This window comes from Mustela lutreola, chromosome 16 (assembly GCF_030435805.1).
Source record: "Mustela lutreola isolate mMusLut2 chromosome 16, mMusLut2.pri, whole genome shotgun sequence".
NCBI lineage: Eukaryota > Metazoa > Chordata > Mammalia > Carnivora > Mustelidae > Mustela > Mustela lutreola.
The window spans coordinates 52,308,745-52,336,118 of record NC_081305.1 but is presented as its reverse complement, the minus strand read 5'-3'; the positions used below and the strand labels follow the sequence as shown (position 1 = coordinate 52,336,118).

At 42.5% G+C, this 27,374-nt stretch overlaps 1 protein-coding gene across 1 annotated transcript; it reads left to right on the top strand.

Moving 5' to 3' along the window:
• The first annotated feature begins 277 nt into the window (after nucleotides 1–277).
• Nucleotides 278–23,821, top strand: LOC131817691 (zinc finger protein 678-like). The gene is made up of 7 exons (XM_059151223.1): nucleotides 278–293; nucleotides 5,473–7,634; nucleotides 8,127–8,198; nucleotides 12,175–12,335; nucleotides 15,708–15,766; nucleotides 19,700–19,795; nucleotides 23,736–23,821. The coding sequence occupies exons 1-7, from the start codon at nucleotides 278–280 to the stop codon at nucleotides 23,819–23,821; spliced, it is 2,652 nt and encodes an 883-aa protein (XP_059007206.1).
• The last annotated feature ends 3,553 nt before the right edge of the window (nucleotides 23,822–27,374 follow it).

The following is a 27,374-nucleotide window of genomic DNA, read 5'->3' as shown; positions in this document are numbered from 1 at the left end:
CTATGAGTTCCATTCCTCCGTGGTGAAATACTGTAATGTCTCTATTTGTTTACTAGAAATTTCAACATAACAAATGATATTGGGGAACTAGCACATTTAGAACTTGAACTTGTAGCCTTTAAGAAATTCTCATTTATTACATTATTTTTTAATAATTATTGTATGATTCTTCTATGAACTTCTTGTGACTTTGTCCTGTGTGTTTTTACTTTCTATTTAGTTCTATATGAGATTTATCTTTGAATTTTTACATCAAATGTCCTGATACGACATAGGCATGTGCTTTATCAGAAGTGAGTTAGACAATTAGTAATATTCCCACATAGTTTGTTTAAAAATTTTATTTGTTCAAGACAGAGAGAGAGAGAGAGAAAATGAGTCCGGAGGGGAAGGGCAAGAGGAGAGGGAGATGACAAGTCCCTGCTGAGCAGGGAGCCCAGTGTGGGGCTGGATCCAAGAATCCTGATATCATGACCTGAACTGAAGGAAGATGCTTAACTGACTGAGTCCCCAGGTACCCTAAACCTCCATGTTTGAAAAATCCTTGTGTTCAGTAATGCAGTGTTGCTTCATGGGAAATTAATCATGAGCTTTTTCTTCTACTTTCCTCAGAATGCATCAGAATTAAACTCCAAATGTTAATATAATATACAGTGTGTCTCAGCATATTTTCAACATCTATGATGTTTATTTATTCAGAAATGAAGATATTGTTTGTTTCCTCTGTTGTAACGGAATGGACTATAGGGTTACATTCTGTGGAGGAGAACGAATATATTAATACCATAATACACGTCTTTCAAGCTTTTTAAGTGTTCATGAAATTCTCATTTACACCTCTTTATGATTGACATTAATGAGAATTCTTCATGATATTATAGTCCACTAAGACATGCCACTCAGTTGCTTGATTTTCATGGGTATGTGGACACAGTTCAAAATTCTGGTAATATACAAGTTTTCCTTTTCTGTCATACATCAGTGTTTTATTTAGAATTTCGTGCATTGAGTTTTCTCTTATTCTGGTTTGGTAATTTCCTAAGAATGTGCTTCCTTGTCTGGCTCATTCCATGACATTAGCTAGGTGTGGGTTGGGTTTTATCTGTGCAGGTTGTTAGAGGAATAAAATTTTCAGCTCAGTATATTTTGGCGTATTTCAAGACCATGTGAGTATAACTCAAAAAAGAATTAGCTTTATGCTTTTTGCTGGAAAATTCTGTGTGTTTTTGTCTTGTGTTTATATGTCACACATATATACTATGTCACCCCTACTTTTTGTCTCCTTGGTGAGTGGTCAGAGAATGTCGTGCCATGTCTAGGTGGGTTGTCATCCACATAGAATTGATTTCATCATGTATTTGTGGGTGAATTTTTATTCTCTGCATGAGAGAAATACTTTATTGAATTCAGAGTAATTTTCAACATTTTATACTTCTGTATACTTCTTTATACTTCTGTATATACTTCTGTTTTGGTATGAAATAAAAAAGATATACTTTATCTAATTAATTGTAGGATTAATACCCATGATATATCTTGGTACTTTTGTTATCGAGTTATGCATCTTCTATGAGTATTTTCATTGTGGTAACCTTAGAGATTCATTAAAACAACTTAGCTATAAATGAACCTTTTATATTTGTTTTTATTTTTAAAAGATTTATTTATTTATTTGACACAGAGAGAGATCACTAGTAGGTAGATAGGTAGGCAGGGAGAGAAGGGGAAGCAGGCTCCCCGCTGAGCAGAGAACCCGGGGTGGATCTCGATCCCAGGACCCTTAGATCCTGAACTAAACCGAAGGCAGAGGCTCAACTGACTAAGCCACCCAGGCACACCCAAAACAAACGTTTTAAAACATAGTGTCAATTATATAGAAAACTCTTCTTCCTGTCTCCATACCTGCACACCCTCTGGACTTTGTTACCGACATTACAAATTCTTTTATGTTGGATCCTCTATTACCCACATTTGTAATTTTTATTCTTTCTTTTTTTTTTTTTTTGCCAGATATTAGCAACTATTGGTGAGTATAGTAGCACCCATAGAGTTTTTGAGTCCGCATGTTGTACACCTAATGTAATGGGATATTGTAGAGTATATATTAATAGAAAAGAAATCAAGGCGGATACCAAAAAGCATATACAATGTAGATTAGTGTCTTAAGAAGTTTCCAGTAAAGAAAACTAACCCTACTCTTCCAAAGAAGCTAATCCTAAGTACTCACAATAGGATAAAGTCCTAGGAAAGCAAACTGACCTGTATCACAGTGGAGATAAATGTTCCTTAATGTAGAAGGGAAGGGACAGGGAAAGAGAAGCATGTGCCCAACAGAGCAAAGAAGGGAACTAGAAGACCAAGAAGATCCTGTGGTCCTCACAGACAGCCCAGGAAGAGCAGCCCACGGCGTCCATGGAAGAACAGTCATTTCTGTGAGAGCTTCTTAACTCCATTTCCTTGAATTTGGTCTCTCTCCTCTCACCACTGAGGAGCATCAGGAAGGCTTTTCTTTGGAAGTGGATTCTTTGGGGAAGACCAGAAAGTGCAACCAGGTTGTAAAGCTGCTCATTTTAGGCAAAGTCCGTTTCAGAGGGAAGCCTAAGTTCAAAGAAGTGATCCTGTACCCTGACCATGGGTATTAGTAAAAATGCAGAGGAAACTTGGATACAGTGGGGTCCAAGGTATAAAACCCAGCGTTGCAGTCAGAAGCAATATGCACCTGCATTTCTTGTGAAGGAGGGAGCTGTTTCCATGAGTATGGTGGTATGTGAAATTGAAGAAAGAAAAATAAGAGGAGGTCCAGAGAAGTGTGATTGGGTTAAGTTTGTTATGCAGAAGTAGGATTGGCTTGAATGAAGAGTAAAGGGAAGCAAAGGACTCCATACTAACCTGTATGCTCTGCCCCCTTTTTAGGAACCTTTGAAACTATCGTGATTCAGTTCTGGAATTTTGAGCACAGCATGCATTGTTGATCAGTGGCACATGTGTGAAAAGTAAAAACTCAGATGCCACCCAAACATCCAAATCAGACTATAAATTATAACAGGATCTTGAGTTCATTGTCATTCACATTAACATTGGTGACGTGCACATCTAGCTCAGCCAGACTCCTCCATTATTCTACTCTCGACGTCATGTCTGTAGGACATTAATTTGATATCTGTGCCTTGTATGCCATAAATCTGGATATATGCTCTTTACTTCCCAGATTATTTTGGGTATGGGTTATCCCATGACATCCACATAAATTTAGGATGGATTTTGATCTTTATGCAAAAATGGCATTGGAGTTTTGGTAGAGATTGCATTTTGTGTAGATCACTTCAAGATTTATTGTGTTTCAATTATTCCAGTGAAAGAATATAGTTAGGTTTCCTACTTAGGAATGTGAGTTAGGAAACCTAATTATAGGTTAGGTTACTAGGATTCCTGCAGAGTATATTGCACTTTTCATCGTTTCTGGTTTGACCTCTACCTTTATGTTAAATTGGAAGCATTTATTGTGGGGGGACGGGGTTTGCTGTAAATGTATGATGTCTCTGTTTTGGGAATTGTTCTTTGTTGTGTAGAAACAAAACTAATTTTTAATGTGTTGGTTTGTGTACCCGCTTTATAAAATCCATATGAGTTTTAGCAGGATCACAACAATTAATCCTCCTAATTCCTAGGAGAAGAAATGGCAGTGGCGTAAGAGGGTCCTAGACTCATTGGTCCTGTGATGAGCACCACTAGGTAAAAGTCAGGTCATCCTAAATTCCCCAGACATTGGGCTGAAGAGTGACAGGAGAATCTCCTTAAGTAATAGTAGAGAAGATGAAGATAGTGCGGAGACATGGTTTAGGGAGGAGTATAGCATTGTACAGGGCAGGGAGCCCCCATTGTGCAGTAGGATTCATGACAGAGGAGCACTCAGAGGAATGCCTATGGAGGTTTCCCAAAGCCATTGGCTTGGAGAGGGAGAAAGGCTGAATTTTCTGAGTTCTGGGAACCAGCACATCTTAAAGTCTGGAGGTTTAATGGTCAGCAGATTTGGATGGGATAGAACCAGGAGGGCACTGGGGTGCTCCCAGAAAGAAGGTTGGCAAGCAACCTGGGGGCACTGAGTGTGGAAACAGTAATCTGAAGAACACCTGGGGTGCAGAGTGGGGAAAGTATTCAGTAGTCTAGGAGCACATTCCTGAGAGGAAACATTCAGTGACATGTGGCTTCCAGAACATGGGAGCCCTCTCCTGTCCTGTAGCATAGAGACTGAACCCCACTCAGTGAGGACATTGGCTGTCTGCCTTGCTTGCACCAGGCCTCACCCCCTGTGATCTGAGGGGACTGCCCTTCTCAGTGAGGCTTGCCTCAAGCTAAGCAAGGTCAGCCCCTGCCCACATCACGTCTCCTGAGCAGGGATTCTGCAGGGCTGCAGTCCTGGTAGAGTTGATGTCAGGTCTCCTTTCACAATTGGAGCAGAGCTCACCTAGTTCAAACTGGCCACATTCAGGCCAGGGACCAAGCATTGCTCATAGCAGGCAAGGAGAGCCCCTGCAGACCACTGGTCTGAAGGATACAACAGGACACATCACTGACTTTTCTAATGGACAGAGGCAAGTAGAGACTTAGAGAAATGCCAAGATGAATGAATTTATCTCAAGGAAAGTTGGCAGATAAGACCAAGGTCAGAGATAAAATGGAAATAGTAGTAAGGAGCTTGATGGAGAATTTAAAGTCACAATCATAAGGATACTCAAGGAGTGAGAAAACAATAGTGAGAACTTGACCACAGAGCTAAGAGTTAAAAAAATAATTGGGTGCTTGGTGCCTGTACTGACTCTTGATTTCTGCTCAGATCTTGATCTCAGGTCCTGGGATACAGGCTCAAGTCATACTGTGTATTCAGTGTGATGCTTGCATGTGATTCCCTCTCTCTGTAGCTCCTACCCAAAATCTCATGATTACCCCCTCAAATATTATTGCTTCTTATAATTTTATTCCTATAGTCAGTTATAATTTGTCGGCTTTCACTTCTTCACTTATCATTATAGTCAGTATTTTTCTGTTATTCTTTATTTTAGTTCATGGGCTGTCAGTGTTTATCTTTTCTGCAAAACATCTCTTCCTGTGCTCAATATGTTTCTTTTTTACTGTACTCTTGTTTGATTCAGTTCAGTTTTCTGTCTCCATATCCACCATTCTTTTGCTAAGTTTGAGCTCATATGGTCCTTTTTGTGATTGTTAGAGATACAGGAAAGGGATTTCTGGTAACGCTGTGACCATATCACAGAATTATCTATTAGGATATATGGTCATTACGTTCTGTACCATGTTATGTTTTCATGGGGAAATGAGGTCCTGATGACTCCTTGTCAGCCATCCTTCTGACATTGTCTGAGTGCCTTTATGCTTCTCTTTTAAAAGTTTTCAGTATATTCTTCTGAATGTAGTAAGTGCTTTTAAGTGGTTTTACTTTTATTTCGTATCTTTCAGCTGTATCTTCACATGAGACCCAGAGGTTCCTGCTAGAGTGTAGCATTGAAGGTTCTTTCCAGAATGGGTCAACGCACAGATACAAAGATAGTGCTGTTGAGATTTTATACTTATGCACAGATGGGGACAATGATGGGAAGAGTCAAGTGCCTCAAAGAAATCCTGGACGATACACCCAAACCAAGGCAATTGCCCTTAATGAGAATGTCACTGCCCTAAATAGTGAAGTATATAAACTGCTGCAGAAAACCTCCCTTTTTAAGTCAACTGTTTCTGCAGAGCAGTGTGTTTCTGTCAGCACAGGCTCCAATCAGATTGTCAACCATAGCGATTTGTGGACAGACCACTTGGAACATCTGGAAAGTAACCTAGTCCATGCTGAGAGTAATGATTTGAGCCATTTGGAAAATAGGATTTGTCTGACTTTAAATCAGAGATTTAGAAATGAAGAACAAAGTGCTCAGTGGGATCCATATGAGAGAGACTTCACTGAGGAGCTTACCCTTCAGTATGACCAGAGGCTTTTCATTGGAGACAGAATTGCTCAATGCACTGAATCTGAGAAAATACTGAACCAGGGCTCCTGTGTTCACAGATGTGTCAGGGCTAGGTTTGCAGAGAACCATTATGAATGTAATAAATGTGGGAAAGGCTTTCATCCAAGCTCTAACTTCAGTATACATAATGGTCACTGTTTGGGAGACAGTCCTCATAAAGATAATGAATGTGGGAAAGCTCGTAACCAGTCCTCCAATGTTGGTGATCATCAGAGAATTCATGAGGGAAAAAACCCATTCACATGTAATAAACCAGGGACCATGTTTAATCAGTCATCAAGCTTAAACATCAATGAGATAATTCCTCAGGGAGAGAAAACTTACATCTTTAAGGAATATGGTAAATCCTTTGACTGCCACTCAACACTATCTCAACATCAGCAAATGGATACTGGAGAAAAAGTATACAAATGCGAAGAAGGTGGTCAAAGCTTTAAGAACTGTTCATCTCTAAATGGACATTCACACATCTATTCTGGAGAGAAACCCTGCAGATGTCAAGAATGTGGCAAGACTTTTAACAATCACTCAAGTCTTAACAGACAGCACCAAATTCATATTTCAGGGAAAAATTACAACTGTAATGAATGTGCCAAAGCCTTTACATCATGCTCAAAACTTATTCAACATCAGAGAATTCATAGTGGAGATAAACCTTACCAGTGTCAACAATGTGGCAAGAGGTTTAACCACAGCTCAACCCTTACTCGACATCACAGAATTCATACTGGAGAGAAACCTTACCAATGTCAAAAATGTGGTAAGGCCTTTATCCACAACTCAGACCTTATACAACATCACAGAATTCATACTGGACAGAAACCTTACCAATGTCAAGAATGTGGCAAGGCCTTTACCAGGAGCTCAGATCTTTCTCAGCATCACAAAATTCATACAGGACAGAAACCTTACCAATGTCAGGAATGTGGCAATACCTTTACCAGGAGGGCAAATCTTTCTCAGCATCAGAAAACTCACAGTTCAGAAAAACCTTACCAATGTCAAGAATGTGGCAAAGCCTTCAAGTGGAGGTCACATCTTTGTCAACATCACAACATTCATAACGCAGAGAAACCTTACCAATGTCAAGAATGTGGCAAGGCCTTTAACTGGAGGTCAGGTCTTGCTAAGCATAATAGAATTCATTGTGGAGAAAAATCTTACCAATGTGAAGAACATGGCAAGCCCTTTAAGGACAGCACAACTCTTACTGAACATTGCAGAACTCATAGTGGAGAGAAACCTTACCAATGTCAAAAATGTGGTAAGGCCTATGCCATCCCTTCACAACTTACTAAACATCACAGAATTCATACAGGACAGAAACCTTACCAATGTCAGGAATGTGGCAAGGCCTTTACCAGGAGGTCAGATCTTTCTCAGCATCACAAAATTCATACTGGACAGAAACCTTACCAATGTCAAGAATGTGGCAAGGCCTTTACCAGGAGGTCAGATCTTTCTCAGCATCACAAAATTCATACTGGACAGAAACCTTACCAATGTCAGGAATGTGGCAATGCCTTTACCAGGAGGGCAAATCTTTCTCGGCATCAGAAAACTCATAGTGCAGAGAAACCTTACAAATGTCAAGAATGTGGGAAGGCCTTCAAGTGGATTTCACATCTTTGTCAACATCACAACATTCATAACGCAGAGAAACCCTACCAATGTCAAAAATGTGGCAAGAGCTTTAACTGGAGGTCATCCCTTATTAAACATCACAGAACTCATACTAGAGAGAAACCTTACCAATGTCAAAAATGTGGCAAGAGCTTTAACCGGAGGTCATCCCTTATTAAACATCACAGAATTCATACTAGAGAGAAACCTTACCAATGTCAATGTGGCAAGGCCTTTATGTACAACTCAGACCTTATACAACATCACAGAATTCATACTGGAGAGAAACCTTATTAGTGTCAGGAATGTGGCAAGGCCTTTAAGGTGAACTCACACCTCAGTCAACATAGCAGAACTCATACTAGAGCGTAACCCTATAAATTCCAAAAATGTGGCAACTGGTGCTCAAGGCTTAGTCAGCATCAGAGAATTTGTAATCGAAAGACTTCTTAGCAATATCAAGACTGTGGCAAGGCCTTTAACAACAATTCAGGCCTTACTCAACATTACAGAATTCATATTGGAGAGAAACCTTACCAATGTCAGGTGTGTGGCAAGGCCTTTATACACAGCTCAATACTTACTTGACATCACAGGATTTATACCGGAGAGAAACCTGGCAAATGTCATGAATGTGGCAAGGCCTTTAACTGGAGGTCAAGTGTTACTGAGCATCAGAGAATTCATCCTGGAGAGAAACCTTACATCAAGAATGTTGTTAGGCGGGGCTCCTGGGTGGGTCAGTTGGTTGAGCGACTGCCTTCGGCTCAGGTCATGATCCTGGACTTCCTGGATCGAGTCCCACATCTGGCTCCCAGCTCTTTGGGGAGTCTGCTTCTCCCTCTGACCTCCTCTCTCATGCTCTCTCTCACTCATTCTCTCTCAAATAAATAAATAAAATCCTTAAAATTAAAAAAAAAAAAAAAGAATGTTGTTAGGCCTTTACATGCACTCAGTCCTCACTAAACACCATAATATTCATAATAGATAGAAGGCTTATCAGTGTATAGAATGTAAGAACAGGGGCACCTGGGTGGCTCAGGCGCTTATGGGGCTCCCTCAGGCTCAGGTCATGATCCCAGGGTCCCGGGGTTGAACTCTGCATCGGGCTCCCTGCTCAGCGGCCAGCATGCTTCTCCCTCTCCCCCTGCCTGACCCTCCTCTATACTTGTGTTCTCTCTCCATCTCTCTTAAATAAATAAATAGAATCTTAAAGAATGAAAGAAAAAGAGAATGTGAGCAAAATTGGTTAAAGAGTGCTCACCGATTCATGCCTATGAGAGAATTCATATTAGACAATAACCTCACAAATATAACCAGTGTGGCAAGGCCTTTGTCCAGCATGCACGCCTTCTAAACAGAGAATTCATACTGGAAAGAAACCGGATGAGTAATGTGGCCAAAACTCTAGCAGGCAGACAACCCTTTCTGCACATCACAGAATTCACCCTGTAGAGAAAATTACGGATGTAATGAATGTGAGAGAGTGCCTAAGGACTGCTCCCTCCTCACTGCATATGAGAGATTTTAAAGAGGAGAGTAAGTGTACAAATGCTAAGAATGTGTCTGACCTCTCAGTGGGACTCCCAATTTTCTTCACATCATTGTTTTCATGCAAGAGTGAAAGTGTAATGTAAAGAACGTGGCCAAGCTTGTAACTGGAATTCAGTGCTTACTCAATATGTCAAAATGCTCACTAGATTCAAACCCTTGGAATGTGTAGAGGCCTTCATTTTAGTATACATTGGAGCACACACCAGAGAGTGCATTAAGGAAAGTCAATTGAAAGTTAGCAATGCTTAGAAAACTATTGAATTGAACATCAGATGCCAATGAATGTTACAGAAATCAAGCCAATGGAATACATTATTCACCCTACTCGGACATTACCCTGCATGAAAATAGTGATTATAAGGAGAAATCAGACCTGAACACTTAGAAAATGTGTATGGTAGTGTGTTGAACAGATTTAGGGAATGGACTTTTTTATATATATAAGGATTTCACTATTTTTTAATTTTTACATTAACCCTGTATGTGATTTGTGACTAACTATATTAATGTATTTTTTCTGAACTCAGTCTGGGAAAGTCCTCTGTTCCTTGTGGGTGTGTAAGAACACAGGGCTGATTGTTGCTTCATAAAATATATTAGATGTCCTGCTCCATTAAGTGGGACTCATGTGTACCTAATTTTTCATGGAAGAGGACCATCTGATATACAACATATGAAGTACATCTCAGTGGAGATGGTGCTTACGGTTATAACACTGATGTAAGATTCCATGGGATAGGTGTTTGGAGCACACATTTCTGGATGTATTGACACTAAAGAACTGCCTCAATATTAGAAATAGGATGTTTTCCTAATTGTTTAAGGAAAAAGAGGTAGCCATGCAGTAAACTATGAATGTATCTTTTTTTTTTTTTTAAAGATTTTATTTATTTGTCAGAGACAAAGGGAGAGAGAGCGAGCAAGCACAGGCAGAGAGAGAGGCAGGCAGAGGCAGAGGGAGAAGCAGGTTCTCTGCCGAGCAAGGAGCCTGATGTGGGACTCGATCCCAGGACCCTGGGATCATGACCTGAGCCGAAGGCAGCTGCTTAACCAACTGAGCCACCCAGGCATCCCTGAATGTATCTTTTTAAGTGCAAACGTTAGAGTATGACTTGATGTGGTTAAATGAGGAAATCCTGACAGATGACTGCAGGAGGGTAGCTAACTCTTCCCTACAATGCCATACCACTGCACATACACATTTCTGAGCAATGTACCTCAGTCGTGAAATTTTTGGAAATAGGTACTCCCACATCCTTCTGACAACCCTTGAATGCTTTTGCACATGTATGTTCTGTGTTTTGAATGGAGACAGTAGAGTGGATTTGATATGTATTACTTACTCAGTGTATGTATGAAATTAATGTATTTTCATTAATAAAACAGTGGTGTTTCTTCCTTAAAAGAATTTATTTTGTTGACAGAAAGTGATCACAAGTCGTCAGAGAGGCAGGCAGAGTGAGAGAGGAGGAAGCAGTCTCCTGGTGGAGCAGAGAGCTCAATGTGGGGCTGGACCCCACGACCCTGGATTATGACCAGAGCCAAAGGCAGAGGCTTTAACCCACTTAGCCACCCACATGCTTCAATAAAATACTGGTTTTTAACATATGGATATGAATATGTCATGAATGATGTCCTATTCTACGTCTAGTGTTCATCTATTTCATTGCAGGTTGTATGAAACTGATCAAATCCATCACCTGTTTGGTACTCGAGTAAAACAATATACCTAGGACACCATTTTCCCAGTGCTCTGAAGGTTTAAGGGATATGTGATTATTTTTCTCCAGTCTATGCTATGATTGTCTCCTCTTTATGAATAGGATGATATTACTGTGTATTGTGTGTATTACCAAGCTTTGTGACATAGAGGTATTGTTGGTGTTTTAGCTCATGTACTCCATGATACTGCTACTTGGCATTGATTTTATGTAGCCAGTAGTGTTGTTAGGGCGTTGTACTGACAGGAGCCCTTCTCACTAGTGCATTCCCCAGTCAGCACGCTGTAGGGTGACAAGTTAGCAGAACATCTCATAAGACATCTGTACTCGATCCTAGTGAGCCACCATCACTCCTTTCTTCTAATGCCTTCCTTCCCATGTCCCATAGAGAAGATTCCTCCTCCCCCAGAGCTTCCCTAAATCTGTTTTAGTCAGAATGGCATATTTTGGACATAGACTTGGGACTCTAAAGTACTGTCCCAAGGCCCCAAATGAAAGTATGTGCCCCATGTCCTGCATTGAGGGTGGTTTTCATGTGTCTGTGAGGTACACATGCACATATGAACATGCTATGTATGTCATAGATACCCCATAAGAAAGAGAAATATTTCCCAACTGGAGTGATGTGGTAGCCCAGGAGGAGAAAAAAAAAAAAATTTCAGAGGAGGGATTAACATGTAAAGGAGGATAACTGTGCTGAGTTTCCCAAGTGACTTCCTAGATATAAAAAAAATAACTACTACCTGTTTTATGACCTACCTATCTCCAGATCTCCAGTTGTATTCACCCCCATTTTTCTTTCTAGCTACATAGGAACCACAACCGTTCTCTTTTGCCTGTCTTGTGGAGAGCAAGTCTTCAGAAGATGCTTAATTGAGATTAGACAGATGGAAAGCCAATGGATATTAAGACATTTAGCACAGGGATGGGGGAATTCAATATAAGTGAAATTTGAGGAAGGCACCATCCTTTGAGAGAAGGACAAGACCTATAAAAAGAAAATGTGAGTAACTCTTTCCCATGTGGGGAGGGAACCAGAGGTGGCTCCCTTTAGTCACTGCAAAGGCACAGGCAGCTCTTGCTGGTGTCAGTTGATGAATACATGTCATGGGGAGAAGAGATGGCTAATGTGGGTTTCTCAAGAGTGGGTAAGTTCTGCCTTATCCTGATGATTTGATCGACCTCCTGCATCTTCCTGAGGACTAATGCTGTTGGCTGTCAGTGATGACTGTACTTTCCCTGCCTAGATCCATGACAAGGGATGGAGGAGGGTGTTTGATGATGCAATCATGTGGGCAGCTTTAAGATGTCACCTGGTAGAATATATGTTTGAGATGAAGAAGCCTTCTGAACAGTGGAAAGGCTGGATCGGCTGGGCATGTGCTGTGGTTGCTCCCTCATTTTCCAGGTAGGTAACTCCAGTCAAGGGCAGATCCAGTGTGGTTGGGAGATACTTCAGGGAAGATACTTCACTGCTGTGCTAAACCTTCCTCCCTTCTTCAGTGCCATCATGAATGTAGTACTAGGGGTGTCTGGGTGGCTCAGTCATTAAATGTCTGCCTTAGGCTCAGGTCATGAGCCCTGCATTGGGCTCCCTGCTCAGTGGTGATTTGGTTTCTCTCTCTCCTCTGCCCATCACCACCCAGCACCACAAGTGCCTCTCTCATTTTCTGAAATAAAATATATTTCTTAGAGATTTTATTTATTTATTTGACAGAGAGAGGGAGTTCACTAGTAGGCAGAGTGAGAAGGGAAAGCTTGCTCCGTGTTGAGCAGAGAGCCTGATGTGGGGCTGGATCCCAGGACCCTAAGATCATGAGCCAAAGGCAAAAGCCGAACCCTCTGAGTCTCCCAGGCACCCCAGCAGTTGATACAGATAGGGTTGCCTAGGGCGCCTGGGTGGCTCAGTGGGTTAAAGCCTCTGCCTTTGACTCAGGTCATGATCCCAGGGTCCTGAGATCAAGCCCAGCATGGGGCTCTCTGCTTAGCAGGGAGCCTGCTCCCCCCACCCCCACCCCGTCTCTGCCTCTTGTGCCTACTGCTCTGCATACTTGTGATCTCTCTCTCTCTCTGTGTCATATAATTAAACAAAATCTTAAAAAAAAAATAAAAAGACTTGCCTACCTAAAATAGACACATGAAAAACTGTTCATCATCATTAACCATCAGGGAGATTCAAATCAACACCACATTGGGATACCACCTTACACCAGTTAGAATGGCCAAAATTAAAAAGACAGGAAACACAAAGGGTTTCAGAGGATGTGGAGAAAGGGGAACCCTCTTACACTGTTGGTGGGAATACAAGTTGGTACAGCTACATTGGAAAACAGTGTGGAGATTTCTTGATAAATTAGAAATAGAGCTTTCCTATGACCCTGCAATTGCACTCCTGGGTATATACCCCAAAGATAGATATATAGGGAAAAGAAGGGCCATCTGTACCCCAATGTTCATAGCAGCCATGGCTACAGTCACCAAAGTGCACAAAGAGCCAAGATGACCTTCAACTCATGAATGGACAAAGAGGATGTGGTCCATATATACATATATATATATGTATATGTATATGTATATGTATATGTATATATATATATATATATATGTATATATATGTATCTATATATGTATGTATATATACATATATATACAGTGGTGTATACATTGTGCATATATACAATGGTCCATATATACAATGGTGTATTATGCCTCCATCAGAAAGGATGAATACCCAACTTTTGTATCAACGTGGTCAGGACTGGAGGAGATTATGCTGAATGAACTACATCAAGCAGAGAGAGTCAATTTTCATATGATTTCACTTATTTGTGGAGCATAAGGAATAACATGGAGGACATTGCATGATGCAGAGGAGAAGTTAGTTGGGGGGCATCAGAAGGAGAGATGAAGCATGAGAGACTGTGGTTTCTGAGAAACAAACTGAAGGTTTTGGAGGGGGTGGGTGGGAAGTTGGGTGAGCCGGGGGTGGGTATTAAGGAGGGCATGTATTGCATGGAGCACTGGGTGGGTGCATAAACAATGAGTCTTCAAAAACTGAAAAAATAAATTACAAAAAAAAAAAAAAGAGTGGTCCACCTGGAGGGACAAACATTGTTTCATAAATATTTAGTCTCTTCTTTCTCCTCTGAATACAATCCCCTCCTTGGAAATTCTAAATCCCACCTCCACCTCCTTAAGTCACCATGACACAGAAGCCTCACCTTCTCTTTGAGCCTCATGTCTTTCTCAATCCCATACTTAAGAACTTGGTGTTTTTTGTGGGTTTGTGTGTGTGTGTGTGTGTGTGTGTGTTTGTGAAACTGTCTGACATCATTGAGAACAACACAGGAAAAACAAACTTTCCTCTCCTCACATTCATTCTGTTGTGTGAACTGACCTCCATGCTTCAGACCCGGAACAGAACGTGCAGACAGAGCTGGGGATCAAGGGCAGCCAGAGCTTCATTGCTTTGCCAGCCAAGGAGGCCTCAGCAGGTTGGGGCGTGAAACCTGCAGCCGACCCAGAGGAAGGGGTTGGGGGTTTGTAGGAAAACACTGGATTATGTCTGAATTCCAGAGGAATTGTATCTGTGCTGCCAGTGCTGTTAATCATGTTGTCGGGGTGGAACCAATTCCCAAAACAAAGTGCTGAGAAGTGAGGAGAAGAGGTTTGTGGAGAAGAGAAAGGTTACTTATTTGGAAATGGAGTCCCACTGAAGCATTAATTGCTTTTTTCTGTGTTCAACCTATTGCTTTTTAAGTGGTTTTCATTTCAGTCAGCAAGACAGCTGTTGTAAGAATTCATACTTTACAGTGAGAAACCAGTCAGTATTTTCTGGAATGGCTAAAATAAAGAAAAACCACAACACCCAATTTTCCTGAGAACGCTGAGAATTAGAATTCTTGTACATCGCTGATGGGAGAGTAAAAAGTAGACGGACTGTGGATAACTGTGTGGCAGGTCCTTATAAACAGAAACACTTACTGAAGGGGACTATTTGTTACCCCAAAATATGTCTCCTTGGCCTGAGCATTATTTTCGGCTGGTTATTTTGAATAAAAGGCAGATAAAGGAAAAGCTCTGAAATCCTGTGTTGCTTTGAAAGACACATTTGCATTTATATAGTAAAGTTCAGTCTGTCGGGTATCTCCCTTTGTGTAGCAGAAAGAGGCAGAAGGTGTCAGCCTCCTGAAACTCTGATGGTGGAGAAGGCAGGGCTCAAACTCTGCTCCCAGCCCCAGCCATGGTTACCCTGCTTGGCCTGGTCACCTCCCCAGTTCCTTCCCAGTAGGTCACCTGTGGAGTTTCAGGAAGGATCTTCTCTACTGGCCTTACCCTCAGACTCTGTCCCTTGGTTTGTGTGAAAACAACACTGTTGTGTTAATTAAGAGCTCCAGGAGTTTCTCAGGGAGGCCAGAGGGGAGCCTGAGGGTTTTCCTAGAGTGGATTTGCCGCTTTGGTCCTGGAGAGGTGACAGGGTTTCTGCTCAGTGAGATTGGGAGGGTCGGGTCCATGCTGCCCACGGTTCTGATGCTGATGCTGAAGTTGTGAGTGGCGGTGGCAGGGGACCCCTCCCACCCCACAAAGCAGGTGGGGAAAATGCAGGGATGGGTGTCCTCATGGGAGCTCAGTTTCTGAGTTGCTCCTGACGCAAAGGACTGGGAAGTTGGGCCTTTTCTGCATCTCCGAGTCCTGCCCACTGGCGAGTGGTGTGAGGAGAAGGAGCTCTGTTGCTGGATTTCGGGGCATTTTCTCCTGACGCAGCTGTGATTTCCCCCAGATCCCTCATGAGGACGAAATCTAGAGGTGGAGGCGAAGGCAGAAATGGCCAGTTCTCAGGTGAGCCTGGTGTCCCTACGGAGCTGTGTTCTCTGTTTCTCTGCAGACCCTCGCGTTTAGAAGCTGCAGATGGGGATGCCTTGAGTCTGGGTGCTTCTGACTTCTGCATTCACCTATTTTTAAGATGTGATCAGAAGTGATACTCATGGTTTGTTCTTTAGAATGCTTCTCTATGTCCCAGAGCATTTTGCCCTGACCCCAACCTGGCTTTGATAGGGCATCAGCTGTTGTCTCTTTGAATTGAAGTCCCACGAGGAGTGACAATACTCCTTTGGTGGCAGATCCATAGGGGAAGGTGTCAAGTCCGAGATTCCTGTGTCTGTTGAGGTCTGGTCCTGGGATATCAGAGAGGGAAATCATTTCTCATTCAGGCTCATCTGGATTTTCGATCAGCTGTGTAGCTGGGGAATAAGGAAATGCAGATATAAACTCGGTGGGTATGAGTCCAGAAAAATTTGGAAATTTCTCATTCTAAAATGTGAGTGTGTGTATCTCTCCACCTTTAGCATGTGAAAGTCCACTAGAGGAGGGTGCCTGGGAATCTCAGTCAACTAAGCTTGGACTGTTGGTCGTAGCTCAGGTCAGGATCTCAGGGTCCTGGACTGATATCCCCGCTTCTGGCTCTGTGCCTAGAGGGGAGTCTGCTTGACATTCTCTTTCTCCCTCTTCTGCTGATCTCCATCTCCTCTAAAGTATAAATAAATCTTGGGGACCAGGGTGGTTCTGTTGGCTAAGAGTCTGCTTTCTGCCTCCAGCTCAGGTCCTGACCTTGAGGACCTGGGATCCAGCCCCACAGTGAGCTCCAAAATCAGCCAGCACCCTCCTCTCCTGCTGCTCCTCTCCCTGTTTGTGCGTTCTCTCACTCTCTTTGAAAGACATACAATCTTTTTAAACAATTGTATTTATTTGTAAGAAAAGAGTGAGAGCACAAGTAGGGTGAACAGTGGGCAGAGGGAGAAGGCTCCCTGCTGAGGAAGGAAACCCGCCCACCATTGTGAGAGACATTCTTGAGCCAAAGGCTGATGCCCAACTTACTGAGCCACCCAGGCATTCCAATAAATAAAATCTTTAAAAAGAAGGTTATATAGGGGCGCCTGGGTGGCTCAGTGGGTTAAGCCTCTGCCTTGGGCTCGGGTCGTGATCTCGGGGTCCTGGGATCGAGACCCACATCAGGCTCTCTGCTTGGTGGAAAGCCTGCTTCCTCCTCTCTCTCTGCCTATGTGTGATCTCTGTCAAAAAAATAAATAAAATCTTAAAAAGAAAAAGAAAAGATTACATAAATCTTCAGGAGTTAAAATTTAAAAAGGACTAAACTAGCTATTTCTAGCTCATGGACACTGTTCTGTCTCAGTGTAGTGTCTCTGTCAGTTGCCCGAGGCCCCAGACGAGGGTCCGTGATTGGCTGGAAGCTCATCCCACAGCACTGTCAGAATTCCCCTGAGGCAGGACAAAGGCTGGAGAAGTTAATTGAATACCTAAAAGACCAGCAGGCAGAAGGGCACAGAAGAGCAGGTCTGTAAGGAACAGTGAGTAGGGGTGTTTCTTAAAGGGGAGTTATGGGGAACATGTGAAACCTTCCCAGTTTTGGTCATCGTACTTGGTTTCAGAAGCCCATTGGTTCATTAGGGCCTTGGGAAAGTGGAGGTGGGTCCCCCGCTGGGCCTGTCTGGACTCAGCCAAGTGGTCACTGGGGCCCTCCCTCCACTCCTTTGCTCAAGCCCGCTTACCTAAAAGCAGCCTCTACAGATCATATATTGATTGAATTGAGTATGTATATCCAGTGTATTTCCAAAATTAGGCCTATATTCTGAATTCCTGTTTTCAGTCTACAGAAAAGCACCATCAGTGGTGTGTCCTTTGATGTGCTTTAGGCACTGATAGCAATTCGTTTCCATTCAGCTGATATGAACTTCCTTTATTGGCTTGGTGCTGTCTTCCAGATCCTCCCCTGTAATGTATCTATTTTCCCTCCTGTCATTTGTAAGGAACATAGGATACTGAGGAATATGCAGGAACTATCCCAATTCAGGTGCAAACTTCATTCATCTCATTTTCTCTTACTTGTAGGTTTCTCTCTCTCTCTCTCTTTTTTGTTTGGATTAAACATTTTCTCAGTTGAGACAGAGGGAGTACATGAGTGTGGAAAGGGGAAGAAGGAGAAGCAGGTTCTCCACTGAGTGGGGAGCCCAACTCAGGGCTCCATCCTAGGAGTCTGGGATCATGACCTGAGCTGAAGGCACACCCTTAGCCAACTGAATTATCCAGGGACCCCTTGCTTAGGCTTTCTGATGAGGAGAACAAAGTCAAAAGATGTGTAGATAAAATTAAATTTCCATCAACTTCAAGTCTGGTTCTTTTTTAAAAATTTTTTAAAAAAATATTTATTTATTTATATGACAGAGAGATCACAATTAGGCAGAGCAGCAGACAGAGAGGGGAAGCAGGCTCCCTGATGAGCAGAGAGTCTGATGAGGGTCTCCTGATCCCAGATCCCAGGGATCATGTCTGAGTTGAAGGCAGAGGCTTAACCTACTGAGTCACCCAGGTGCCCCTTCAGTCTGTTGATAAATACCTGAGAAAGGCAGAGTAGGACATTCCTCAGGGAACTCACAACTGCCTCAAGGTTAATATTTTGTTGGATGCAAAAAGAGGCCTTAACTTGACACTAGCCAGACCTCCAGGACCTTGTAATTCCTCTTTAACATATGAAAATTGCTCTGGAAACATCTTGAACTCTATTCCCCAAATATAGGTTGGCCATCATCCTTCAAGCTTATGGCCCACTGATAGATATCTGGAGGGTCTCTTGACTAAAGTGTTGCTTAACAGTGAGTAGCCTCTTCAAAACTCCAGCTGGGAGGCCCTGAGGGTCCTGGAAACTTGCTTCCAAATTCTTTAGAGCCTCCTGCTATTCCTCTCCCCCTCCCCACTTGAAAGAATAGAAGCAGTCACTGCTCACAACTTTCCTCAGTGTTTGTATGATGGCTATCTCAATAATTCCTTCATCATTCAGTCCAGATCACAAACATGTCAGAAATTTCTTGACCATTGGCTCATCTCCCATATCCCAACATTTTGCACTGGACAAGGAGAGCTGTCATCTCTGTGTAGTCGATAGAGTTGACTTCTGGGAGTGAAAGTTCTCAACCAGGCAGCCCCTTGCTCCATAGGTTTTTCTTTAACTCCAAACCCATGTCAGAGAGAAGGAAAGGTCTAATCTGGTTCTAGGTGGTGACACTAACTTTCTGTTTCATCTTAGGGATCATCATGAACTGTGTCAATAGCCACTTGGTGACTTTAGTATTTATTAGAGGGACAGCTGACCTTCAGGGATGTGGCCATAGAATTCTCTGAGGAGGAGTGGGGATGCCTGGCCCACTCTTAGCAGGAACTGTACAGGGATGTGAAGCTGGAGAACTACGGACACCTCCTCTTCTTGGGTGACGAAGACTCCTTCCAGATTTCCCAAACCTCACTGAGGGTTTTGTTCTTCCTGTGAAGACTGTCTCTTGGGAGATTTCACTTTGAATGAAGTGAATTCAGATCCAGGCAGAAAGGGAAATAAGTAGGGTTTGTAGATGGAGAGAAAAATCTTCATGATGCTTCCTTTTCAGCCTTGGCTTCTCCTTCCTCAAGGTAACATCAACCCTGATGTAGTTGAGTGGCAGTTCTAAACACTTGGTGGCATAGAATGGCACTTCTCACATCTTAAACTGAAATTTCCCCTTCTTATTACCATGTCTACTACTTGGAAGTGGAGGTCAGGATGTGAACATTGTAAATACCTCCAGTGTGTTCTAAAGGGACTGTTGGGCCATAGCTTTTGGGAAACCATTTTCTAGAATTCTACAGGGTCTCCTCTTTGCTGAACACAAACCTGATGGAAAGTTAGAATTGACAACAATAGTCCTTTTCCTTTTTCCTCATAAACAGATCTCCTTCTGTCAAAGCCAGTCCTGATCATGTTTTTGGAGCAAGAGAAGCAGCTCTGGGATGTGAACAGAAAGGAGACTGGAGGCTTCCATCCAGGTAGGTGGGAATGTTTGAGGCAGATGACAGAGGGGAGGTCCAAGTCTGAAGGAGGAAGGTAGACCTTAACCAGTGGTTTGATTATTTCTCCTTGAAGGAATGTCAGTTGGAGACTTGCCCAGTTTTATGTCTCTCTCTTTCCCAGAGGAACATCTGCTCTCCAATATTATCAAGTTCTTGCGTTCTCTAGGGATTCTCCTTCAGCTTCAGTGATGGTCCATCACATCCAGAGGGAGGGCCAGTAGACTCTCCTTGGAGGGGGAGGACCTCCATAATCTCCCTCCATTGCTGTGAAGGCCCTGGGGAAGTCATCCTATTTCTGAGGACCTGTGCGCTACAGACTTTGTCAATTCTGGTTTTCATCATGGGACAAGTAGGTCAGGTTAGTTGTATGCACAGTGAGGTTTGGTGGGGAAATTCCCAGAACACTGGAGACAGATTTCTAATGTTGTCTGGCTTTTGCTTTCTAATATTATGTAGGGTTTAATCTTAGTCGTACAAAATTGAGTGTCAGTAACTTCAGATAACAAAGCACCGCCCTAAAATGAGAAAATGTACTACTTTATTTCCCTTCAAAATGTCCTTTTTCTTTTTCTTTCTTTTTTCTTTTTTTTTTTACATATAGAAATTTCCACCCTATGAGTTCCATTCCTCAGTGGTGAAGTAATGTAATGTCTCTATTTGTTTCCTAGAATTCCTACATAACAAATGCTATTGGGGAACTAGCACATTTAGAACTTGAACTATTTCCATATAGTTTGTTTAAAATTTTATTTCTTGGGGCACCTGGGTGACTCAGTGCATTAAATCCTCTGCCTTCTGCTCAGGTCATGATCCCAAGGTCCTGGGATGGAGCCCCACATCGGGCTCTCTACTCTGCGGGGATCCTACTTCCTCTTCTCTCTCTGCCTGCCTCTGCCTAGTTGTGATCTCTGTCTGTGAAATAAATAAATAAAATCTTTAAAAAATTTTTATTTTGTTGAGACATAGAGAGAGAGAAATAGTGGGGAAAGGGTAAAAGGAGAGGGTGAAGCAGACTCCCTGCTCATCAGAGAGCCCAGTGTGGGGCTGGATCCCAGAACCCTGAGCTCATGACCTGAACTGAAGGAACCTGCTTGACTGATTGAGCCCCCAGGTACCCCAAACCTCCATTTTGAAATATCCTTGTGTTCAGCAATGCAATGTTGCTTCATTGAAAACTAATCATGAGCTTTTTCTTCTACTTTCCTCAGAATGTATCAGAATTTAACCCCAAATATTAATTTGTTTGTTACCGAAAGAGAATTTTCAGCTCAGTATATTTCAGGACCATGTGAGTATAACTCAAAATGAATGGGCTTTATGCTTTTTGCCAGTAAATTGTGTGTGTCTTTGTCTTGTGTTTGTATGTCACACATATGTACCATGTGACCCCTACTTTTTCTCTCCTTGCTGAGTGGTCAGTGAATGTAGTACTATGTCTTGTTGAGTTGTCATCAAGGTAGAGTTAATTTTGGAGTGCCTGGGTGACTCAGTAGGTTGAGCGTCTGCCTTGGCTTAGGTCATGATCTCAGGGTCCTGAGATCAAGCCCCGCAACAGGCTCTCTGCTCAGCGGGGAGCCTGCTTCCCCTCTCTCTCTGCCTGCCTCTCTGCCTACTTGTGATCTCTCTCTGCCTGTGTCAAATAAACAAATAAAACCTTCAAAAAAGAAAGATAGAATTAATTTCACCATGTATTTGTGGGTGAATTTTTATTCTCTCTGCATGAGAGAAAGACTTTTTAGAATTCATAGTAATTCTGAAGCATTTTATACCTCTGTGTCATGTTTCTGTATGAAGTTCAAAACATACATTTTATTTTTAATTGTGGCATTAAAACACATGATAGGTCCTAGTACTTTCTCATTGGCTTTTGTGTGTTCTGTGAGTATTTTCATTGTGGTTACCTTAGAGATTCTTTAAAACAGCTTAGTTGTAAATTGAACCATTTAAAACTCATAGTGTCAATTCCATAGAAAACTCTTCTTCCTGTCTCCTCCTCTCTGCACCTACTTTGTTACCGATGTCACAGATTCTTTTCCGTGTGTACTATATGACCTACATTGATGAGTCTTACATTTTTTTTTTTTTAAACAAAACTGTGGGTGTCTGGGTTGCTCAGTGGGTTAAGCCTCTGCCTTCAGCTCAAGTCAGATCTCAGGGTCCTGGGATTGAGCCCTGCATCGGGCTCTCTGCTCAGCAGGGAGCCTGCTTTCTCCTCTCTCTCTCTCTCTTTCTTTGCCTGCCTCTCTGCCTACTTGTGATCTCTGTCTGTCAAATAAATAAATACATAAATCTTTAAAAAAAATACTGTATAGCAGAAATAAATGTGACTGGTATCTCATTACAACACTGCAGGTTTGTTTAATTGTCTACGTATTTATGCTCAGCGGAGAGCTCTGTGTTCTCGTGTGGTTGCAGTTTCTGGGTAGAATCCTTTTATTTCATCGAGAGCTTTCCTTTAATGGTTCTCGTAGGACAGATCAACTGGTAAACGTAGAGGGGTCTTTACTTGGGAATGTCTTCATTTCTACATCTGTGGAAAAGAGTTCTGCCCAGTAAAGTATTCTTGGTAGTATTTTTCGATCTTTCAGTACCTGAATAAATTATGCCAGCCCCATTCTTGTTGGGACTGCTGGGAATCCCACTATATCCTTCTAGGAGCTCTTGCACAAGGTGAAGTGCATTTGCCATGCCATGTCAAAAGTCTCTTTTTATCTTTGGTGTTTGATGGGTTAATTACAATCTGTTACTGGGTTCATGTGTTGCCCTTTATCCTATTTAGAATTTAGCAAGCTTGAATTGTCTCTTGTGTCCACAGAGGTCACACACCTGTCCTTATGGGGGCCTCTTAATGTGCATATTGGACCACTCGTTGGTGTCCCTGAGTCCCTCAGACTCTGTCCTTTTCCACCTATTTCTTTGGTCCCCTCAGTAGAGAATTTAGAAAAGGTGTCTTTAAGAGTTTTGATTCATTCTTGTCCTTCAAGACTGTTGCTGATCCCTTAGTGTATTTTTCAATTCAGTAATTGTTCTCATCGGCTCTCAATTTCTGGTTCATGGATGTTACACTTTCTGTCTCTTTGGGTTTATATTTTGGTCATGCTTCATTTTCCCAATTATGTTTCATCACCTGTGTGTTTTCTCTTCTTCCACCATGAGGATCTTTATGATGGTAATTTGAATTCTTCCCAGTGATTTTTTTGGGGGGGGGGGCAATATATGAGTCTTTATTAACTTAGGGCTAGTTTTGGTGATTTATTTTGTTCCTCTAATTGGAGCATATTTTTCTGTTTCTTTTTATGCCTTGTGATCTTTGAGTGGTAATTTGGAATTTAAGAAAATAGCCTGTGGGTCCAGAATGATGGACTTGCTTTCTTCAGGCGAACACTAATAATAGCAGTTCTGGGTTCTGTCACACATGTCCTGAGCATTTTATCAAGTCGATGCTACAGTAATTTCCTGGTTTCAGGAAGGGGAGTTACTACTTTAGAATGAGTGATCCTCTCCTCTCCCTTTGCCTTCAGCTCTGTAGTCTCTTCCTTATTTGAGCAAAAACTAGCCTTCTGTCTGAGTAGCCACCACACTGCCTCCAGAGGTGCTCTCATTCTCTGTGTCTTCCATGTCAGGCAAGTGAAAAGAAGTCAGATTATTGAAGCTTCAGGTCACTCATTTGTCTCTGCACTGAGGAGAGGAAGGAGTTTTCTCATAGTGTTGCCATGGAAGTTAGGGTGAACAGCCTTGTGGGAAACTGTCCCAATCTTTCCTTGTCTCTTCAATGTCTCTACTTCATTTGTACTTGTGTGGGCGTGCTGTGTTCTCCTAACTGGTTTCTGGAGCATTCTAAAAGGTTATTTGGTCCATTTTTTTCTCCATTGGGGTGCAGAATCCTGGTGGTTCTTATTTCTGTTTCTGTCCTCAGATGGGTATTATTTGGAAGAGAAGAGAGACTTGGAAGTGGAGGAAGCCAAGACAGACTCTGTTAGAGTCAGATTTAGTAATGAATAAAGGAAATGTGTGTTGTGTATGTTGTGTCTATGTGTCCCAACACTAACATGACCACAAGCACAGAGGGTTTTTGAGAGTGACTTCTGTGGGAATAGCTCAGGGTTGACCTGGGACTTATTTTCTGCAGAGGTTGTCCAAATTGCCCTGGGTCAGAATCACTGGGAGCACTTGTAAATCTTGAATTGCTGTGCCCATGTCAGTAGCTCTGGGGGTGCAGCCCCTCACCTTTCCTTTCTTACCCAGTCTCAGGTGGCTGTCTAGGGACTAGACCTTGAGAACCTATATCTGGGGACACATTCATAGTTGTTTTCTTCAGGGAAGGTAGTAGCTCATGGGTAAGGTAATGAGATACTCAGTTGTGTCGACTTGGTTCTCCAGGAGAGAATGTGGACTCCTGTGTGTTGGGCCTTTCCTATATTGTACCTTGGATGTCTGATCTTTTGTGTCTAGTTCTGAGGATTCAAACAGAAAACCACTCAGTCTATATTTGTGGTATGGGCTAGAATGTTCACTTTGAAATGTCCATTCATGGAAGCTGTTCTGTGTGTGGATGGCTGGGTGAACCATTCAGTATCAAAAAGGGAAGAGAACCCAAACATGGGCACCTTCTAGAATGGTATATGTTCTGTGTGCCTCCTGTTCCTGTGTAGGGCACCCAAATTCAAACCCTGACTCTACCAATAGTGAGAGGCTCCCTGTACCTTCCTTTATCTAAATCATTTCTTTCAGTGAAAGGACAGTAGTATTAGCCCTAATCCATGGAATCTCAAACATTGAATACATTAATAGTAGATAATTCATCAGTAACGTGTGGGACATACAGTGTATGCAGTATGCAGAGGAAAATATCAGACACTAGTGAATATTTTGGATTTTGTTTTTAATGATTAAAAAGTCACCCACAAGTCATGTTTCATGCTGAATTCTCTCTGTTTGAATGTGAATAGTGCACCTTGTTAAAAATAATAGTCCATGTGCATTTGAAACATGGGAAGTATCTGTCTGATGCCAATTTTCATTGAAATACTGTGGAACTGCTCACTCTGGTATCTGTGACTTCTCCTTTAGTGAATTGTCAGGAAGGCAATTTTTTTTTAAATTTTATTTATTTGACAGAGAGAGGTCACAAGTAGGCAGAGAGGCAGGCAGAGAGAAAGGGGAGGAAGCAGGCTCCCTGCTGAGCAGAGAGCCCGATGCGGGACTCGATCCCAGGACCCTGAGATCATGACCTGAGCTGAAGGCAGCGGCTTAACCCACTGAGCCACCCAGGCACCCCAGGAAGGCAAATTTGAGTGGTTTTATTCACCATCATCTGAATGTAGCCAACTGTTTGGCATTCCTTCTAGAGGTATCCCATGGACCTCGGCAGCTTCTGCTGTAAAACATGTGCGATCATTTTGGATATAAACTTATTCTCTATGAGCACAGAGGGCTAGACATCTGTCCATGGATATGTGTGGACTCCTGAGTGCCTTCCAAACCTATGCTGGCAACTCCATGATCAGCCGGGGCCAGAGGTGATGCTAAGCATGTGGCGGGACCAAAGGCTATTCTCTGTTGCTCGGCAGGACCATAGGCTGCACTCTGAGGCTTCCCAGGTTCACTGAGGAGGCTCCCTCCTCATGAAGAGCAAGAGGTTATGCTCAGTGCTTGGTCCATGCTGCTGGCTTGGTTTTCTCCCCAGAGGCTGGTTAGAAAGGCTCTGAGGTTGTCTAGGATCTTTGTTCAGGCTTCCAGTGGGGCAGGATTGGAGGCTAGGATCAGCCATGGGAAGTGACTTAGACCTTGCAAAGCTACTCAGAGAACAGAGAATGTTCTAGTTCAAAGCGTTGGCTGGACACCTAAGTCAGTTCAAAGTAGTTCAAAGCGTTGGCAGGACACCTAAGTCAGTCACAGCTGCTGACAAATCTCCTTAGCCAGGTAGGTTCATCTCCTCTCTGCCCACATCCACATTCCCGTGGATCTCTGATTCATTGACACTACAAGTTGGAGCACTGTCTGGTCTGGCAGCTCTAAGATCTGAGGACTAGTTACTGTAAGCCCTGCCCACCTTCTCCGTGTCTACAGGGTCCCCAGTGGTCCCTCACTACAGACTCCCCCAGGGAAGCTGAAGGCCGAAGCAGAGAGGCAGAGAGGTGAGCTCTCACTGGGCCACCCAGGGAGTGGTTTGCCATTTGGGGAATGCTGGATGTCCACTCTGGTCTGTCTTTTTTATCCTGAAGCCATTGTAGTTCCTTCTGGTCCTTGCTAGTGGCACACTGTGTTGGCCCAGGGAACACGCACTGGGGTCCATGTGAAATTGCTCCTGTTACACTTCTATGGTTGTCCTTCTTGGTCTCTGGGGTCCCCGGTGCTTCAGCCTCACACTTTTGTATTGAGAATCATGCACTGGTGTCTCATGTGAACAGTTGCTCATTGAGCGAAAGTGGAACTACTTTGTCACCATCTGGATGATGTCCTCCCTCTGTGAGGAACGGTTTTCTCTCTCCCAGGCTAAAAAGAGATGTTTCTCTGAATGCATGTGTTTGTGGGTATGTATTTGTATATATGTGTGTATGAATTTGCACATACAGATGTTTGATATCCAAGAGGTAGAATGTTTAAAATGTGAATTTTTTGATATTGAAACAACATGCTAAGAGAGACAAATGCCTTTCGTGTTAACAATTATTCTATGAGATGTTTATGTTGCCATGCTGCTTATTTGATTGCTTATCACTACCTGAATTGTTTCTTTCTTTCTTTCTTTTTTTTTCATAATTTGATAGTCATTTCTTTAAGTTATAGATACAGGAAAAATGCCAGTGAAATATATTGAAGCATCATTTAGTGTTACCTGGAACGTTTGTTTCATTCATGTTTAATATTATAATGGAGATGTTGGGATTTGGATTGACCATGTATTTTAATGTTTTACTTTATACCTTACCTATTGTTTTGTTTTACTATTTCTGTTTTGTGTTTTCCTGTGTTTGTATTAGGAAAATATAAACTTTCAGTCCTTCTCTGTGACCATTACACATTCAGTAACGTTGCTTTAGCTAGAAATAAAGGCATGCTTTTTTTTTCTTTTTTTTTTTTAAGATTTTATTTATTTATTTGACAGAGAGAGATTACAAGTAGGCAGAGAGAGAGAGGAGGAAGCAGGCTCCCTGCTGAGCAGAGAGCCCAATGCGGGACTCGATCCCAGGACCCTGAGATCATGACCTGAGCCGAAGGCAGCGGCTCAACCCACTGAGCCACCCAGGTGCCCAAGGCATGCTTTTTTTTTCTTAAGCATGCTTTTTGAATCTGGTCACGGTAGGACATTACATCATACCTGTGATTTCAGTCTGTCAGTACGTGGACATTGTAATGCTTACGTATTTATGTACATCTGGTTTTCATGAGTACATTTTTGTATTTAAAGTAAAGTCACGTGTGCATAAGAGAAGTGAAAACCACTCAGTGGAATTTCACAAACTGCTCACATCTCTCCAAGCCAGTGAGATCAGAACACAGAGTACTGTCCTCTAACATTCCCTCTGAGCTCCTCAGTAACCCTCCTCCAAAC

Bases quoted from the DNA above. Each gene is read 5' to 3' on its own strand.
- LOC131817691 (XM_059151223.1), top strand. The intron at 12,336-15,707 runs GTAGGTAACTCC...GATTTCCCCCAG, and splicing joins GTTGCTCCCTCATTTTCCAG to ATCCCTCATGAGGACGAAAT. The intron at 15,767-19,699 runs GTGAGCCTGGTG...CCTCATAAACAG, and splicing joins CAGAAATGGCCAGTTCTCAG to ATCTCCTTCTGTCAAAGCCA.